We start from the raw sequence: 20754 nt of genomic DNA, 5'->3' as shown, positions 1-20754 counted from the left end.
AAGCATGCCTAATTGATGGTGAGGATAGCCCACAAGCATCCCTGGTTAGGGGAGAGGTCGGGTCCCCTTGAACAACCCTGATGAAGGGGTGGCATTCCTGACTTGTCGTGAGGGCTTGGCCCACAACCATCCCTGTGAGGTACTCAGGGATGCCCTTGAACATCTGCTGGTGGTGAGAGCGACCCAAGAGCCGCCGGGTCACTGGTACATCCCCCCACAACCTCCGCCCTACACACCTGCAACCTCACAGGGTTGTAAATGATTCAGTTTAAACCACTTCCATTACGAGGGCCGAGGTACCGTGTGGCAACACTGAGTTTGGGGTACTTCTGTGTTGAGGATGGTGTGTGTGTGTGTGTGTGTGTGTGTGTGTGTGTGTGTGTGTGTGTGTGTTGTGTGGATGATGCGTAGTAAAGATGGTGATCGATGAGGACTCTTTGTGATGGAGATGGTGAGTGGTGAGGATATTGTATTGTGAGGATGGTGAGGACAGCGTATGGTGAGGTTGGTATTTCGGTGAGGATAAGTGTGAGAATGATGGTTGTCTGGTGATAATGGTGACTGATGAGGATAGTGTGGAGTGAGGATAGCGTGGAGTGAGGATAGTGTGGAGTGAGGATGGTGTGGAGTGAGGATGGTGTGGAGTGAGGATGTGTGGAGTGAGGATAGTGTGGAGTGAGGACAGTGTGGAGTGATGATGGTGTAGAGTGAGGATAGTGTGGAGTGAGGATAGTGTTGGACAGGGGGGTGTGTAGAGTAAGGTTGATGGATACACGGTTGTGACCCCCCGTAACGTAGCTGGATCAGGGTGGCATGATGACCCCTTGAGGGGTATATTTGTGTTTGGCCCACCATTGTGCCCTCCGGCGCCACGGACGGTGACTCTAGTGACACAAGCAGTGCCATGCACAGTGCCCTGGGGAGCACAACCAGTCTCGTCAATGGGAGGTGCGTACATGTGTCCTGGACGCTTATGGCACTCTTCCAGGACAGTCAGTGGGAGGTACGTGTGTCCTGGACGCTTACGACACTCTTCCAGGACAATCAGTGGGAGGTACGTGTGTCCTGGACGCTTATGGCACTCTTCCAGGACAGTCAGTGGAAGGTACGTGTGTCCTGGACGCTTACGACACTCTTCCAGGACAATCAGTGGGAGGTACGTGTGTCCTGGACGATTATGGCACTCTTCCAGGACCGTCAGTGGGAGGTACGTGTGTCCTGGACGCTTACGACACTCTTCCAGGACCGTCAGTGGGAGGTACGTGTCCTGGAGGCTTACGACACTCTTCCAGGACAAACTTATATGTAAATGAGAGTGTGTTAGAGGAGCGGCATGACCACGCATAACAATCCCCCTCCCACACTCCTTCTCAACCTCTCATCTCCCCACCTACGTACCTCTCCAGCCCCATCTTTCCCCTCCCCAGCCTCACCCCCAGCCTCACCCCTCCTTCCTCCAGCCTCTGTGGCCACTGTCCACACTATTAATCTTGTTTGTTCCTCCTCCCGTCTACTTCCCAGCCCTACCACCCACACCCTGGGGACGACACCCACTCCCTCACTCCCATCTCCCCATTGTGGTTCTGTGTCTGCTTTTTCCTTCCTTCTGCCCTCCTTCTATAAGGTACTTCTCCTCCTCCCTCCTTCCACACGAGACCTCCCTCCCTCTACCTCCCTCCACACACTCCAAACCACTTTGCTATCCACTTCTCTTTGTAATAACCGACATAGGACTAGCAGGAACGTGTCTTAATCATGACCATCTCGGATGAAGGGAAAAGGAAAAATAAGGACCAGCACAAAGTAAGACGTGAAATCAGTCATGGCTCTTTACGTATTTGTAAACCCGACGACTCTTAAATGTGGATGCGTTTGTTGTTCGAGAAAAGAATGCGGCGTCATAACGGTCCATCCTCGTGTGGCTGGTCCTCTCAAGTAGAATCTATGGAAAGAAGCAGCGAGTGTGCGTAGCGCAGGCCCAAGCCATTTGGCATAAACACACGTGAACAGCTTTTACGAGAGTGATGGCAGATAGGATACCTGTAAAACAGAGAGAGGGTAGCAGCGCCATGGCTGACGGGAAAAAAAAAAGATGGTTTGAAGAGAGTTGATTGCTGGAAAGTGATTAGAGAAAGAAGGACCAGAAGTGAGCCATATAGAGATCACCAGTAAACCTTCAACATCGTAAACCATATTGGTGATCTGAGAGAAGCGAATGAGTGTTTGAGTATTTCACAAATTGAAAGTCAAGGATATCTTCAAAAAACTTTAGATATAGATGAATTAAGAGCGCTAGGGAGGCATATCAGATGGAGGAGTTAGCACAGTCTCCTTTCGTAGAGATGGGCAGCAGCACCATGGCATGCTTCCTAGAAGAAGGGAAAGTCTGGGTTTTAAGACAGAGACGAAAGTAGGTGGGCGAGGATCGAAGGCGGCACTTCTCTAGGACAAGAGAACCATACGACTTGACCGCTTGTGTGGAGGAGAGGCACTCCTGGACAGATGGTTTCAGAGAGAAGAAGGTAGATCAGGGAAGAAGGGAGATAGATATTCGTCATTACTTTACACTACGTCTCTCCCCCTCTCTCTCTCTCTCTCCTCCCTCTCTTCCTCCACACACTCTACACAATATCTTCCTCCCACTTCCCTCCCTCCCTCTCTGTCAACATAGCACTATATTCCTAACAATCAACGTGATACGGTAAGGTAGATTAAGACGCCCACGCGGTACCCGAGCGAGGCGAGAAAGGCCTCGCGTGACTCTTCGAGAAAATGAATGTTGTGTAGATGATCTTCAGTTCAGACGTAGGGGAATCCAAGTGTCCTGAGGTTACGAAGAATGTGGAGACGACAGTTGGGGGGAATCCAATGACGGGGGTTTTGACGTGTTCCCTCCAGCGCACTGCATCTTCCGAGATGCTCAGTGAACTGAATATCCCGGAGGAGACCACCAAGCCCTAGTGAGACTTTATGGGGTGGGACGGAGTTGGAAGCGAGACTCTGATGCGCATTAACTACCATCTTGGGTTTTCCGTTGGCGCCAGTCCAGTTGCGGTGGCTGGTATAAGGTGGATGTGTGTGTGTGTGTGTGTATGTGTGTGTTTTCCCCGTAGGAGGGCGATGTAGAAAGCTGTTTTCGTCGCCGAGATCAACGGCACAGTCGACACCATAGCTCAAAGGTTGATGGGCATCGTTAGTGATCCTGTGATGGTTAACGAGGTCGGGACGTTTGATCTACGTAAGTCATCGGAGGAAAGACTCACAGAGGCGTCGCGATGGATAAATTCTCGTCAGCCGAAGAGACGACGGTAGATTTCTGAGTCGGTCTTAATCTTCTAATATTGCTGGGGGGATCTTGCGACGTCTCATTATAACCAATTAGACACACACACATCTCTCGCAGGATAACCTTGCAATCCTGTTGATGGAAGGAGGCCGTAATTCACCGAGACATTGTGGACTTGTTGACTCTGGTGTGAGGAAGACATATGAAGCCTTCCAATCAGCGGGTCTTTTTTTTGACTGATGTAGTGAAGCGCTGGTGATGAAGCGGAGGAGTGGGGGGGGGGGGTGTTTGGCTAGCTCAGGGAGGAGGAGGAGGAGGAAGAGCAACTCCGTGTTTCTAGGGTAAGCCAGTGGGAGCGGTGGAGCGCTTTCTTTCCTTGAGGCGCTGTGGATATCTGACGAATTCCAGTTTTCCATACGACTCTGAGTGTGTCGGAGGCGGGGGGAGGCGGGCTGAAGGGCATTCAGGTTGTCTCAAGGCAAGGGGGAGTCTCAGGCAGACCGTGGCGAAGGGAGTGAGTGTGAGTTGATCCGCTTCTTCAGTGGTGAGGTGATCAACGTAGGGGAAGTGATGGAAATCTTCTCGTTTGACTCCGTTCACCTCCATCACTTTCCCATACCAATGGCTGATGTCGGACTGTCTCGTGTGTTGTGGTTCGATAGTGAATTAGAATGCCTTCGTAGCTGGCATTTGGCGAATGATTCTGGTACAGAGGGTCTTGTATCTTCCCTGTACCCTTATCTTCACTATACCATTACATTCATATCATCCTTATCTTCACTAATGTAGGATCTGTCTGTGTTCAATATGTTCCTCTTCATTACATCTTCATCCTCACAATACCCTTATCTTTAGCGAATTAAGTTCACTATACTGTCTTTCGCTACATCTTCAACTTCACGGTACCTTTATATTTACACACACACACACACACACACACACACACACACACACACACACACACACACACACACACACAACACCATTATTAGAATACAAGATCACGTCTCTGCTTGAAGTCACACCTCTGAAAATGCTCGACCATTTTCCTCGTTGCCTCTTTTTATTAAGCAGCGTCCAGGGCAAAATCCGAAATGTCGCCCTCTCGACATATTTCGTATATGCCTATTTTCTGTCCTCTTTCCCACCCCCCTCCCCCCGGCTCCCCATTGGGGAATAATACATGGGCGCGCTCAGCGGGTCGACTCCCTCGATGTAACAAAGGTCAAAGTTAGATAGAGGTCATCGCAGGTCACAGGGATGCGAGAGAGAGAGAGAGAGAGAGAGAGAGAGAGAGAGAGAGAGAGAGAGAGAGAGAGAGAGATGGTCTCTTGGCAACCATGCCGTACATAATGCCCAGACGCCAATAAAGAATTGTTCTGTGTTGTACCACCACCAGAACAGCCACGTTCTAGTGTACCGCCACTTCTTACCACCACCTTCCAAGTGTCGTTGCGCCATTAACCCAGACCACTAAGACCACTACCCTCTGCACGACTCACTTCTTGTGCATAGGGACGACCCCGTGTCGTACTGCTAACCCAAACACGACCACCACCATTGCTGTGGACGACCACCTTTTCTCGTGTCGTCCCACGTCGACTCCCTCCGTGCGCCACGCCCCTCCATGTACACCAACGGCTCTTCTCACACCACAACTCCTCTGTGTACTCCCCACTTTCCCCCCCCCCCCAGCTCTACGTCATTATCACCACCACCATCACCCTTGTGCACCAAAAGAAACGACATCGTACCCACCACAAGCCATTAGATCACTATAACCCCACACCATCACCAGGGACTGTCACCATCATCATCACCATATACACCCCGAGCATAACCTCCACCAGCAGTGCTACACTATCACCATCACTCGTCAGAACCTCCACCAACAGTGCTACACTATCACCATCACTCGTCAGAACCTCCACCAACAGTGCTACACTTATCACCATCCCTCGTCAGAACCTCCACCAACAGTGCTACACTATCACCATCACTCGTCAGAACCGCGTCACCTTGCACCATCCGCCACAGGCTCACTATGATCACCGCATATCAACACCATCACAGCAGCAGCAGGAGCAGCAAGATACCCCCCCTCCCTTTCCCTCAGCAGCACGTACACCAAAGTAATGTGTCTGTTGCAAAGAGGAAATGAGTCAGGTGAGGGTAGGAGTAATTTCCTGGACTGACGGTAGGGTGGGGTCATTGGGGCGTGGACCAGGAGGGTTGAGGGACCCGGGGGGATGAGTGGGGAGGGGGGGGTGTATTTAGAGGCCAGTCAGACCACCCCCCCCCCCCCCCGAGCCTCGTTGTCCCACCCACCAACCAGGACCTCCTCATCAGCCAAACCACGTCTGGAGTACTCATGACCTAAATTACTCAATTTACTATGACGAGGATCGTAGTAATGATGATCTCATAGTTTTCCTCCTTACTGTAACCATTATCATTTTTAACACCTTTATAGTTGTCACTCGGTAATTAAGGTCTATTTCCCCTCAACCTACTGATGTAATGCAGTCTTCCCCTGTGACGTAATGATTCTACAACAATATACGTTATATGTCCAACACTTCGTAGACTGTGCTTCCTTGATCCCGACCTTCGTAAAATTTTGATTATAAAAAGTACATATCACCCCAAAACAACCCCCTTTTTTATGTCATTATGTCAATTTCTCAGAGCAATACGTAATGTATAAGATTCACTTTTAACCATCGTGTGATGATAAGGTTATCAGTGCTTATCATATCAGTGGAGCTATCTTGGTACGATAGGGCCTTATGGTGCATCCACCCAGACTTATTGAAGGGTCAGGAGCGCACACACACACACACACACACACACACACACAGGGTTACTTGTCGAAGCCATGTGCCGAAGGCCACAGCTCTCGTTCCCTTGTCGCGTCTTCCCCCAGAACCTAACACGATGGAAAGATCATGGAATGCTATATGGTCATTCTAGATCCATAGGAGTCACCAATAAGGGAGAGACACACTAAGGACTATGTCCTATATGGGGAGAAACGTGATTACATCATTGGCATCCATCCCTATACCACAGCTCCCTCACTGACCCCATCATCCGACCACATCACCACCACCTCCACCAACACCCGCGCCTGCGACGCCCTTAGCCACACTTCTCAACACCCACACCTCACCACCTGAGCTCATCACACCGCCCTCACCACCAGTGCAAACTCTGCCACTCACACCAACACGATCGCATTTCGACACCACCCACAACGCTCACACCTTTTTCACCCTTCAGTACCTCCGGCCACACAGGGATCGACGGACGCCAACGAGAATCTTTGAACCGGTACGTACGTAAATGAAAAAAAAATATATAGCTTTGCGTTGGGGTGAGGTTAGAGATGGTTTCCGCCTCGGACCAACCAAGGCCTCTCCTTTGGCCCCTTTTCCCCACCGTGCCATCGATTGTTTCAGGACAACATCGGGGAGCCGCCCTCTGGCCATGGAAAAGAGAGGAGGGGGGAGGCTATTGATAGCGAGGATGCGGCCAGCTCGTTCGTCTTCTTTTAGTGATGGTTGTAGAGATGGTAGACGTCGGGTTGGGTTGGGGGGTCGCAGAGTGGTGTAAAATGTTTTTAATGTGTGTGTGTGAGAGGATAGGGGGAAAGAGGGCCAGGGAGGGAGGGGTAAGGAGAGAGGGAGGGAGGGAAGATATATTGGATGATGTAGTGGTTGTGAAGGACGGTGGAGGGAGTTGAGGGATGGATAGAGAAGGATGTAGTGGTTATGAGGGACGGGATAGGGATTCAGGGGGACAAGTGGAGGCTGTATTAATCAACATGGGAAGGACAGATAACAGGAGACCCGATGGTCCACGACGAGGTTATCTGGTGAAGGACAGTATATGAGAATGACAGATAACAGGAGACCTGATGGTCCATGACGAGGTTATCTGCTGAAGGACACCATATGAGAAGGACAGATAACAGGAGACCTGATGGTCCATGACGAGGTTATCTGCCGAAGGACTGTATATGAGAAGGACAGATAACAGGAGACCTGATGGTCCATGACGAGGTTATCTGCCGAAGGACTGTATATGAGAAGGACAGATAACAGGAGACCCGATGGTCCACGACGAGGTTATCTGGTGAAGGACAGTATATGAGAAAGACAGATAACAGGAGACCTGATGGTCCATGACGAGGTTATCTGGTGAAGGACAGTATATGAGAAGGACAGATAACCGGAGACCTGATGGTCCATGACGAGGTTATCTGCTGGAGGACAGTATATGAGAAGGACAGATAACCGGAGACCTGATGGTCCATGACGAGGTTATCTGCTGGAGGACAGTATATGAGAAGGACAGATAACAGGAGACCCGATGGTCCACGACGAGGTTATCTGCTGGAGGAGAGGACATGATAAGTTGAGTACAGTAGTAGTATAGTGGTAGCAGTAGAGCAGCGGTATAGAGGTGGCAGCAGCAGTTAGAATGACGGCCCGCCTCCCCGCACAATGACCCACCGCCACGCCACCTTTAATAACAATAGCAATACAGAAGCGTTTGTTGGCCGGCGACGGATTACCAGTGACGTCAAACTAGGGCGGCTTGTCGGGTGTCACGCCCACTTCCTACCCTGACGCGACCCAGCCACGAGCGCGACCTTGCCTGACACCAGGGAAGAATTACAGTCACTCGTCCCCCTTCAACCACCGCCGCTTCTCTGGTAGTCCTCCCCTTCCCCAAGTAAACTAATGTCTCCTGCTTCGCTGGGACACTTGTGGATCTTCCATTTTCTCCAGCAGCCTAACAAGGTTGGGGTATAATATTTACGTCAACAGCCAAAAAAAAGCTTTTAATGAAGTGGTTCTCAAAGATACACACGAAGGAGCAAGGCGTTGACTGGGAGCAGAGGAAAAGATGATTGCTTCCCCGAGTGCGAGGCAAGAAGTTCCCCAGCTGATGCCAGGTGATAAAGAAAGTTATAAACTTCAAATGAGATATTGATCCATCTTTCAGGAATTGAATCCTCGGCCCCAAGCCTCTTTCTGAGGCATCAGATCTCTACAGCCTTCACAAGACTGGCGTCATAATCGATTCTGACGTTGTCTAAAGGGATGCGATACTTCATGTGTATGTTGATTGTACATAATCCCCTGTGATCTATGAAAGTAGAATTCCTATGCCTATAATTGCTGCTAAAGTAAGTTAGGTATGTAGGTATACGCACTATATATATATATATATATATATATATATATATATATATATATATATATGTATATATATATATATATATATATATATATAAATATATATATATATATATATATTGCTGCATCCCTCTAGAAAGCCTTGTAATGCAGCCAGCAGAGCACTGTGGCTCTCATATTGATTCCCTCACAGAGCTTCTCTTAGTCCAGGAAACAAATGGACGAGGGTGAACGCGACGGAGAGGAAGAGGAAGAGGTGGAGGACCCTCTCACCACAGCCAACCAGCCAGCCAACAGCATCTCTGGCCAAGGGGAGGTAGAGGGGTCTCTGTGTGTGTGTAGAGAGAGAAAGAGAGGGACAGGAGCACACACACACACTCCTGAAGGAGCATCGTAACCCGGTGTGGATCGGTCAGATTTTCATCCCCGTTAGCCATCGCAGTTCGTCGGAGTCTTATCGCCTTGATAACAGCATATCCACCCTTTATCCCAGGGTGTCTCCCAGTCCCGGGACACAGTGGCCATGACCTGGCCATGAAATGACGTCTTTGATCCCACGAGAGGGGCTGGTACCTGGTGTGTTTGCACTGCATGATCCATTGTTTTGCGTCGGAGGGTTTAAAGATGCGAACCCATGTCTCGTCCAGAGTGACAATAGGCGGAGTGAGGTCGTCTGCATCGGGTTGAAAACGGCCTAAAAAAAAAAAAAAAAAAAAAATCATCATCTCAGAGGAAATGTACAGACGAATCTTCAAGTCTTGGTTCTCTTCTCATTCTGGTGACTCACTTCGTCTTGCTGAAACTGTCATTCATGATGGATTGAGCCGAGCCTCCAAAGCTGACTGGCTGGAGAGAGAGAGAGAGAGAGAGAGAGAGAGATAATCCCTGGGGAATTAATAAGAAGAAAGGCTTTTGATTCCACTCTTGCTAATTGAAAGGTGGAGCAAAAACTGATTAAGATGCATTTGTTAGAATAGCTTTTTACGTAAGTGCCTGCCATACATATGAAGCATTAAATTTCCAGTCATATATATATATATATATATATATATATATATATATATATATATATATATATATATATATATATATATATATATATGACTGGAAATTATACAAATGAGGATTTGTATCACAACATTCCATTTCTCTGTCATGGAGCCATCTGATGTTTCCCGATGTGTCCATATTTCCTTCGCCTTCCCCAGTCACATCTACTGCTGACGAAGTGCTCCATCATGTTCCTGCTGACGGTACATCCCTTCCTCAACTTCCTGTTGCTGACAGAATGCTTCCTTAGCTTCCTGTCGCTGACGAAGTGCACCATCATGTCCCTGCTGACGGTACATCCCTTCCTCAACTTCCTGTCGCTGACAGAATGCTTCCTTAGCTTCCTGTCGCTGACGAAGTGCACCATCATGTCCCTGCTGACGGTACATCCCTTCCTCAACTTCCTGTCGCTGACAGAATGCTTCCTTAGCTTCCTGTCGCTGACGAAGTGCACCATCATGTCCCTGCTGACGGTACATCCCTTCCTCAACTTCCTGTCGCTGACAGAATGCTTCCTTAGCTTCCTGTCGCTGACGAAGTGCACCATCATGTCCCTGCTGACGGTACATCCCTTCCTCAACTTCCTGTCGCTGACAGAATGCTTCCTTAGCTTCCTGTCGCTGACGAAGTGCTTCATCATGTCTCTCTGCTGACGGATTATCCCTTCCTAAACTTTCTGTTGCTGACGGAGTGCTCCATCATGTTCCTGCTGACACTCTGCCCCGTTCCTCAACTTCCTGTTCCTTGACGAAATGCTTCGTCACGTCCTTACTGACGACGTGCCTTCCTCAGCTGGGTGTCACCTCCTCGGGTACTGGATCCTCGTCGTAGTCGTCTTCCCATAGGCATATCCAGGAGGGTTGACACGTCTTCCCGTCATCCACTGCCATGTGTGTGTGTGTGTGTGTGTGTGTGTGTGTGTGTGTGTGTGTCTAGGGGGGCGTTGCTTCCCCTCCTCCCATGATAGTTCGTACCCCTCGTCCTCGCCTAATGCCTCTGGACCTTCTCTCATAGCTCTTTTGCCCTCCCTGGGGAGTCTGCAGTTGTTTTTAACCCCCATTACGGTCGCACAAGCCTGGCGAACCCTGATCTAAGTCTACAGTGTGTGAGAGAGAGAGAGAGAGAGAGAGAGAGAGAGAGAGAGAGAGAGAGAGAGAGAGAGAGAGAGAGAGAGGATTATGAACGGCGTATATACTCCGCCAGCTTCAGATTCATACCCTGAGAGAAAAGTCGTATTTCTCGAAGCTGTATCATGTCTAATGGACGAAAAAAAGTGGGGCGTGTAACCGTCTCATCGAAGAACCTTCTCTTGCAAGCGAGATCATCACTTCCCAGCGCCTGATCGGGGCGCAGCCTCGAAGCTGCGGGAACCTACCCCTCTGAGACATGATCATCTTTGCCACTGGTTTTTTTTTTAAGTTTTCAGACCACACTTGTCACAGACCACACTTGTCACAGACCACACTTGTCACAGACCACACTTGTCACAGACCACACTTATCACAGACCACTAGGTTGCATCTCGGAAGAGTACCTTCCCATCCTTTCTAGGGAACAGGCAAGGTATTTGTTCTCTTCCAGCCTCTCGACCCTCCACCTTCCCTCAGTGATTAATTGAACAACAGCTCAAGAGGGGAGGGGCTTGTCAAGTGTGGCTCCACCCTCCTGGAGTACGTATGGAGAGACCTCCTCCTCAGGCCCACGTACCCAGTATTGTTCGAGATCTCCATCCCAGTGGTCTACTTTACGTCTCTGGCAGTTCCAATACTCTCCAGGTCCTCGTTCCCCATCTCATCTCATTGATCTAGTGGTATTAGTGTCCTCCACTATGAATACACGTGTGTGTGTGTGTGTGACGGTGGGGAGAGTTGTACACTCGTTTTGCCCCGTCTCTTAACCTTGTGTATGTACCATGTCTCTACTTCTGTGTGCGTACACACACACACACACACACACACACACACACACACACACACACACACACACACACACACATACACACGTCGTTCACCCTAGCCTAGGCCAGCAGCTGTGTGTTTGAGAAGCAATGTCGCCAGCTACATGGAAGCTGAAACGTAAATAATCTATGATAATTTGGATGTTGTTGGAACATTCATAAGTCTGTATGATCGGAATGCGATGTATAGGGGATGGAGGCCCACGAGTGCTCACTTCCCTCCCCCATATACCACCACCACCAACACTCCACCAACACTCCACCAACACACAACCACCACACCACCAACACACCACCAACACCACACCCCCTCATACCTCATACATACCTTCAACGTAGTGGAACCATCTAATCCTCTTATAACATTTTGGGTCTGACTTATCACGCCACCTATTCAAATGTAACGACCCACTCACAGGAGATCACCCACTTACACCACCCACTAAGATAATGAAAACGCCCATCTACGCCACCTACCCCTTGCGAAGCCGTCCATCCACAGCAGTCGCCCCCAATGACATATAAAGACCGTCCACCTACACCACTCACATCATAAAGTCCTCCACCTACATACACTCATTCATGAGTCCGCCCACTTACATCCACTTATTCATGAGGCCGCCCACTTACATCCACTTATTCATGAGGCCGCCCACTTACATCCACTTATTCATGAGGCCGCCCACCTACACCACCGAAGCAGCCTGACACTGATGTACGCCACGCCACCCACTTCCTAACGCTGTCCTCCCAAGCCACGTAAAGTGAGGCTCTGTCACTCCCACCATTGTAAAGATCAGGCAAGCATTACTCTGAGCCCGTCGACCCCTGGCTGCCCATACAGATGAGGCCGGCCTCATACATCCGCAGCAGTCCCTGGGAACCCCCAACCCACCTCCTCCTGCCTCAACACAAGAGGCCACACTCACGAATGTCAGGTCCGTCATGTTCACACACACATACAACAGCTGATCTTTCCTTAGGGCGTGTTTGCTTGAGGATGCGCTCCCCTCCTCCTCCTCCTCCTCCTCCTCCTCCTGTGTTTGCGACACGCACCCAAAGGAAGAGTTTTAGGTAGGCCGCGGGTGCATGGCAGACAGCCCACCTACCCTAGAAGTAGGTTTATAATCCTGGACGTGGAAGCCATCCCTAGCCAAGACAGACACGCAGCTAATTGATTGGTCTCAAATTCTAGGGGCTTTTGCCATGTTCCCTTGCCGGTAGGTAAATACCAAGGCTTTTCCCCTCAGGGGCCTGCTTACGCCCCCTGATTCGTCCACATAACACGGTGTCCTCAGCAGATACTGTGTGTCAGATCGCTGAGGAACACCACCGTCGCTAGGGACAAGGAAGAGAGGCTGATCCGTCAAAACATCAACGGAAATGGAGCGACCAGAGAGGGATCCTGGATATAAGAAAACAGATGGGTGTTATGGAAACCAGAGCAGGTCGACTGACGTGTACAGAAAGCGAAACGGGCCGCCGGCACCACAGTGTGGGTGAGGCAAGAGGGAGGTACTACGCTTGTTAGGTAGCATAAAGAAGAGAGAGGCTTCCAGGCAGCAGTAGAGAGGAGGAGGCCTCAAACACTGTAGTTGGCGAGGATGAGAGGCATTATACAAGAAGGGCGCTCGGAGAGGTAGTCTTCACACTCTCTGAGTGGAGAGAGTGAGGCTAGACGGAAGGGCTGGGAGCACGAGAGCGTTGCCTTCCACACTGTGGCATGAGTGGGGACGATTATGCTCTGGAAGGATAGCATGAGTGGGCCGTCTCATTCTGTGAATGGCATAATTAAGGAACCTCGCCCGTACAGACGTCATTAATGAGCTTGGGTCACATTGTTGGCTGCTCGTGGTTAAGGCAACGCACCTGAATGATAACATTAGTAGGGAGTTTTACACTGGAGGTGGCGTGTTAAAGAGAACCTCGCCTGCACTGGGTACTAGACATTATGTATCCCAGGGCGGTAGACGTACCATCTGGGATGAAGAGATATACTTCCCGGGGGTGCTAAGGTATACTCCCCCAGGTGTTGGACAGACCAGAGAGAGAGAGAGAGAGAGAGAGAGAGAGAGAGAGAGAGAGAGAGAGAGAGAGAGAGAGAGTCCACTTGGTTAGGTGGCTGGATGTCCACCCCGTGCGGAGGTGATCTTCAGCACAAGGCAGTCTCGAGAGGCAGTGAGTGGCCGGGCAGAAGTGTGTGTGTGTCGGGGAGAGAACGACCTCCCAGAGGAACTTCCTTCATCTGAGGAAACGAAGGAGGATTCTTATTAGGAGCCACAGAAACAACAGTGAGGGAAAATGAGGAAAAAAGAAATAGATGAGGTTTTTGAAGGCATGGTAAAAAAAAAAAAGGGGGGGAGATAGAGAAGAATAAGAGTAAATGCTAGTGGATAGAGAGGTGGGAAGAACAGCAAAGATAAGCAGAAGAATAAAGAAGAGGGTGACACTGCATAGAAGTGGCACTGGATGAAGTTGTCGCGTCAATCTCAAAGTGTGAACAGCTGAGGACAGCGGAAATTGCCACTTAAGACCCCGATGAGAGGAAGCGGATGAGAGGAGATAGAGATGGAACTGATGACAGATAACATTACCCCACAGGGAAGCTGAGGCACCTCGGGGGTAGGTGGTTGGTGTGAGGAGGACAGGTGATACTTTACCTGTCTACCAGCATTGGGTAAGGGAGGGAGAGGATCTCACGACAGGTGAGGGCTCCACCTGTCTACATAGACTGAGGAGGGGAAGGTAAAGTGAAAGGGGGGTGAGTTACAGCCTCTCGCCCAGCAGTAAAGTAAGATTAGAGGAAGGTGCTCAGGTAGACGCCTCCTGTCAACCAGCTCGGACGCGGTGGAGGGAGAGAACCGTCAGGAATAGACGCTTAAGCCAAATCCGTGTGTGCAAAGCTAAGTGGATAGCTCGTTAAGGACGAATTACTGTAGTATATGAAAGGATTTCATCGCTTATGATCAGTGAGGGTGTTTGTGTGAGTCTAGAGGGAAATCAGTCACTGGGTATGGATGCGTCACTCCCACCATCATCTCTCGCCACTGATCCCTACACCTGCCTAGATATTAGACCCACCGTTCCCTCTGGCTCAACGTAGGTCTGCCTCCACAGACGTCACACCACAACCCTATATTTAGCACCAGGTACTTCCACTGTGCCAGCTGTCACTCTCGCCCTAATTACCTGGCACAAGGTACGCCCTCTACCCCAGCTGTCACAGTGACATTCACCCTCCCAGCACTAGGTACCAGGTACTCCAGCTGACGCAGTGACACTCCTTCACTTCACCTGGTATCATGTCGACCTTCTCCTTTGTTTCCAGGTATCCTCCGACTGGACCAGATGTACACCATACCTATCACTCAACACCCTCCCTAGTATCTACAAGGCCCCAGCTCTTCCTCACACTATAGACATCTGGTTCCAAGTCCCCTCCCACCATACTGGCCCAAGAACCACTGACACCCGTAGCTTCTGGTCCAGTGTACCTCCACTGCTCCAGGTAACTCCTGAACACCTTCATTAATCAGAGGTTCTGGGGCGGTGGTGTGGGGTAGCTGTCGGTCCCTAATGCAATTTTCTGAAATTAATTAACAAAGGTTTGAGGTTGTGGGTCTCTTTCCCACATACTCGCCGCCGAGCCCTCGCCCAACAACACCACACCTGAAAGGCTCGGGTACGTCGAACACAAGATCAGTGAGGCAGCTTAAAACACCAGTGATGTCGTGATGTTCGCAAGAGAGACATGACTTACAGTGAGTAATGTAACGCGTCAGAACACAGATGGAATATGCAGCTCTAGTCTCACACGAAAGATAAGAATAGAAAGATATATTACGTAAGGTTCGTCTGGACGGTGAAGTCTCGTAAAACCTTACAGTCCGACAGCTATAATATCTCTGTCTTGAGCTTGGTAGAACCCTGGTCGCCATCTTCTGTAACCTCCTGCCACCACTGCTACGTGTTCCTTCCCCCCGAAGCTGTATTTGTCACCTTGAGGCAGGACGGAGCATTACAAAGAACCAGTCATTACCAGGGTGACCCTTCGTCTTAACAGTGGACTGTAGGAACGCATTTTTGTCTGTATAGTTGGCTGTTCAAATACTGTGTTACGGTTTTTCGAATTTGACGTCTATGCTTCCACCTTTGTTGTAAGAAGAACATAGGCTGTCATGTTGAATTCCAGAAGATATCTATCACTGTTATCATTATTATTGATAATTAGTATAATTATTATTATTATTATTATTATTAGTAGTAGTAGTAGTAGTAGTAGCCCTCGTAGTAGTCATAGTAGTAGTAGTAGTAGTAGCTGCAATAGCATCACTATTACATACACAAACACACACAATGAAGGCAGCAGCTGTGAGCAAGATTCAGGCCACATATCCCCCTCACACCTGGACCTTCTACAGGTTTATCCTCCAGACAAAAACTGAATCCTTGAGCAATACGAACCTCATCAATATCTGTGTGTGGCTCCGTCTCTGTTCTCCCGCCTCCTGGGAGGGTGCTAATGATCCCAGACCATCTCAGGTACCTCAGCGAGAGCGAGGTTATATAATGATTTTGCCAATTTATACCTGATAGTTTCATCCCACCCTGACTCTCTAACCTGGACTGATTTCTTAACCCGCTTTAGGAAGTGTGGCTGTGAGGTTGAGGTGACCCACCCGCGTAGCATCGTAGTAAAAGACTGACTCCTGTTAACGGGGGTGATCCACTCTGTTTGGTAACACCAGGATCCCTTTGTCTTTCAGCCGTGGAGGTGGTGGTGAGTGCGGGGTGAGGGAGGGAAGATCCTAGATGGCGAAGGTAGACAGTTGGCGTGTCTGGCTGCCTCCTCCTCTTCCTCCATCGTGACCCCGCCCTCGCAATGGACGGCCGCCATGGCCACGCCTCCCACACCACGGCTGGACCAAAGCCTCTCGTCTTCTCCAAGGTACGTAATGACCTCATACTCACCCCGTCATCTTCTTTAAGGTACGTGCCGTCCTCACTCTCACCTGGTCATATTCTCGAAGGTACGTAATGCCCTTACACTCACCCGGTCATCTTCTCTAAGGTAAGTACGTCTTTACACACTCCTGGTCATCTTGGCCACAGGGGAAGTCTTCATTTCACCCTGAGAGCTCCTCTTGATAATGTCCCCAACATGAGTCCACTTTTATTTTACTGACGTACGATAACACTTACCTGGGGGTCTGAGTACTGGTGGTCTGCTGTGTCGTGTCCATCCATCTTGTGGCCCCGTCTGTGCTCCTGCCGTGACCCTGCTAAGTGCACCTACTGTGGTTAATAATTCTGGTGTGTCTTCACTTGTCCTCCTGTGTCTGTTGAGTCCAGCTTCCTAAATACAGTGGCTGCTATTCTGAGAAGCCCCGATCCGTGGGGCAACTACTACTCTGTACCAAGACGTCGGAGAGAAAGAAAATAAACTCTGCGGACTTCGGTCACCCGGTTTCACTACCTACATCACGGGGTCCTGACGTTACACGCGATATCCTTTGCGTTGTTCCCTAGAGTCTGTGTCCAGCTTGAACGCCAGTGTAAGTGGTCAGACAAGTGTTACATACGAGACGCCACTCCAACCACACCGTACCTACATATATATATATATGCAGGAGATGCTTCTATCCAACATCAGTCAGTCAGTAGATGCTTCCATCCATCAAATATGTGATCAACCAAGTGCTAGTGTGTTTCTTAGTAGGGAGAACGTGTGTATGTTGATTTAAAAAGCTTCTCTCTCTCTCTCTCTCTCTCTCTCTCTCTCTCTCTCTCTCTCTCTCTCTCTCTCTCTCTCTCTCTCTCTCTCTCTCTCTCTCTCTCTCTCTCTTTTATTCAAGTCTCGGTGACACAAGATTACAGTCACTTTTTCAAGTATAAAAAAAGAGTTTGTGTTTTCACCAAGTTTTCTCCCACAAAGAGAGGCATATGGCCTCCTCCACCCTAGGCTTATCGTAATTCGGTCATTTGAATGAACTCCACCGAAATTCTTATCATTCCCAGCGAAAGGAAAAGGAAGATAAGGAAAACTATTTGAAAGGTTCTGAGAGGATTTTTGAATGTCTAAAGTTTCATGATAGCGTTACAAGGCGTATATCAGTATGTCATTTGATATGTGACTTGTACATTTATTTACCAGTGTGTTTGGGATAGTATGTGACTGCGAACTGGTAGGAAAATCTCTGTTACTATGTAGTAGTGTGTGTATAAGGGTGTATCAGGTTGTATGTCAGTCACCATTAGTATGTACCACTGTGACTTTCATTGTTTGAGTATGTAACACTAAACGAGGCAGTGTGACAGTCAACAGTGATATGAATGTGTCAGTCACTCTGTTACAATTTGTCTGTTTGTATGTGATATGCTGCAGTGTGTCTCAGTACGTATGTGTCAGTATGTGGAAGAGGTTAAAACCAGTATGTGGAAGTTGTTAGTATATCTGTATATACAAGTCAGTATATTGACCTTATTAATCAAGTTGATATTAAACTCATCGTCATATAGATTATGCTGGGACTTGCGTCAGCATCTCCACCACAGCATCCTCATCATCTTGGCGCCAGACTCATCCTCTCTCCTACTGCATCATGGCCCCCATGCTGAGCCAAGCCTGGGGCTGTCCATGGCCCCCATGATGAGCCAAGCCTGGGGCTATCCATGGCACCATGCTGAACTAAACCTTAAAGCATATACTTGCCACAATGCTGAGTCCACCAGCCTCAACGTCGACCCCAATGATGGTCATGCTGACCTATGCTGACATGTGAACCATTCTACCAGAACACTCGAGGTCACGCGTGTTCTGCTGCCTGTACAAGAGGCGTACAATGTACAACCAAGGCACAGGTGCCAAGGAAGGAGCAAGCAGCATGTGGCATCCCCACTCCAGGAATCGAACACCATTTGTCAACCCCTTTTAGCGATGACTCCATGCCAGGCAGCCTCCCACTGTAATTGGTTTGGGAATTGTGGTCGTACCTCGCTTGCTGGGACGGGAGGCAAGTCGTCTGGTGTATGTGGGGAGGGGAGAGGAGGGAGTCGTGCCTTGCGAGCTAGGGATGAGAGGGAGGTGGGTCGTCCGGTGTACATGTAGAGATGAGGAAGTCGTAGTTAGGTAGCTAAGACGACTTGAGGCGGGTCGTCTGCTGTGTGTGTGTGGGTTAGGGAGGAGGGTCACACCTTGCTTGCTAGGGCAGGAAAAGGTCGTTTTGTGCACTGGAAGTACTGGGGGGTCGTACCTTATTAACCATGACGAAAGGCAATTTTCGTTTTGTATTTCCGTGTGGGAAGGCGAGGGAGGTCGTCCGCTGGGAAGTTCAGTGGACGATGTAATAGGACGTGGTAGACCAGTAGACGCTTTATGGAGGTTAACTGTTACTGAAATGGGAAGCTTAATTGATGGTGAAATAGGATATTGGAGGTCAGGAGACAGTGCATGTGAGCGAGAGAGGCTAGTGAATTGCCTATTAGAGCCAGAGAGGTTGGTTAGTAGATGGTGTATTATGGATGTGGGGATTTAGTGGATGGGGTGTATATAGGAAACTGAGAAACCTACGAACGTTGTGTATGAACTTGGGGAGGCCATGGACGGTGTATGAAGTCGTGAATGTTCAGTTGAAATCTTCTATTGTTATGTGGTAGCACCAGAGAGTTTGAGACTGGCTTGTTACGACCAGTCTGGTACCAAGAGATGATGATAGACACCACAGTTCCAGCACTTCATCTCATGTGTAACTGGACATATTTCTTATATTTCTCTTCCGCTTCTCGTCTCTTACTTTGTGCTCAAAGTCTTCTTCTCAGTCTTACGGCAACACAACCCCAAGTTACAGGTAATCGTAGTACAAAATCTGGATCCAACTCACAGTACACAAATATCTGATATAGACTCTGATCTCTCATATAGTGTTTATAGTTGTATTCATCACTGAAAGCGAAGCTTTTTGAGTACATTTCAAAGGAGTTCGAGTCTTCTTTTTTTTCCTTAAAAGCTGACGAAGTCACTTCTTTCGGAGGTTCTTATTTTTACAGTTTTTTTTTTTTTTTGAGGTTATCTCAAATGTCCTTTAGAATGTCGCGTTCGATCCTCTGTTGAGATGTTTGACCCATGTCACTGGGTGGAGGAAGACTTGCAGAACTGTCACTGAACACTTCAGGATACCTGACAAGCAACGTATTGCTTCAGTGTCCTGAAGAACCCTTTCAAAAAGTCCCCAGTCGTTGATACTGTGAATAGCAGTACACACTGGCTCCAGTAGGAGTGAATATTGTCGCGCGCCCCGCGATAAGCCAGCATCAAAAGGATCTAAGTATACAAGGGAATGGTGTGTTGTGTGCTTTGGAAAATAGTCAGGCGCTATCTGAATTTAGGGTCGGGTGGGAGCTGGGCAGAGTGAGCGCTGGTGAAAGTAGGTGCTGGGAAAGGTCGGCGTTTGGTAGGGTGGTTGCTGGGTTAGGTGGGGTGCTGGGTAGGGTGATTGCTGGGACAGGTGGGTTCTGAGCCAGACCTCATTCAACGGAGGATCATCCTGTATTCCTCCTCACCGAAAGGTCGTTTTATAGTCTTCATTCAAGGAAGGATCGTCTTTTAGTTCTACGATAGTGAAAGATCATCCCATAGTCCTCATTTATGTATCAGATCCCCTTGTCAAACCTTTTCATTCGCTGGCGTTTTTTGGACGATCGTAAACTTTTCATCATTCAGTGCAAGGGGAACGCCCTCCCTCTTCCCTTTCCCTCCATGTCCCTCCCATTCAATCAAAGAGACGGATATGAGTCTGCCAACTACGACTGTGCTGAGGATGTAACACAAGCGAGCGTCGGAACGCGTGTGAGAAGACCTTGTGATGTTGAGGTCCAATCCTTAGCCACCTTGCCTTCGCGGACGATATATCGTGGCGGGAAAAACCTGTCGATGGGCTTGGAATCCTCGCTGATCTTCAGAGCTGTTCACACGGACTCTGGGGGTCGACCTTAGAAGATCCCGTTGAAGAAAAGTGAGGCCATCTTCCTGGCGATTCACTGGTAATGGGAAGAGGAAGGAAGCCCAGTGCCCCAGAGATACTCATGAGGAGTGAGGCAGTTGTGAGAATGAGGAGTGAGGCAGTTGTGAGAATGAGGAGTGAGGCAGTTGTGAGAATGAGGAGTGAGGCAGTTGTGAGAATGAGGAGTGAGGCAGCTGTGAGAATGAGGAGTGAGGCAGTTGTGAGAATGAGAAGTGAGGCAGTTGTGAGAATGAG

General features: G+C 49.1%; 1 protein-coding gene across 17 annotated transcripts in view; it reads left to right on the top strand.

Moving 5' to 3' along the window:
• The window catches only part of LOC139765155 (uncharacterized), a 346502-nt gene that overhangs the window by 209181 nt on the left and 116567 nt on the right, over window positions 1-20754 (top strand). For all 17 annotated transcript variants that reach the window (XR_011716593.1, XR_011716592.1, XR_011716590.1 and 14 more), the window contains one exon: window positions 16267-16448. Coding sequence is in view for 13 of the 17 variants with exons in the window: in XM_071692359.1 (XP_071548460.1) it covers window positions 16383-16448 (66 nt within the window). In the remaining 4 variants the exon portion in view is untranslated. The remainder of the gene's footprint in view (window positions 1-16266; window positions 16449-20754) is intronic.

The sequence above is a fragment of the Panulirus ornatus genome, chromosome 53 (assembly GCF_036320965.1).
Source record: "Panulirus ornatus isolate Po-2019 chromosome 53, ASM3632096v1, whole genome shotgun sequence".
NCBI classification, from domain to species: Eukaryota; Metazoa; Arthropoda; class Malacostraca; order Decapoda; family Palinuridae; genus Panulirus; species Panulirus ornatus.
This window is presented reverse-complemented; position numbering and strand designations above follow the sequence as displayed.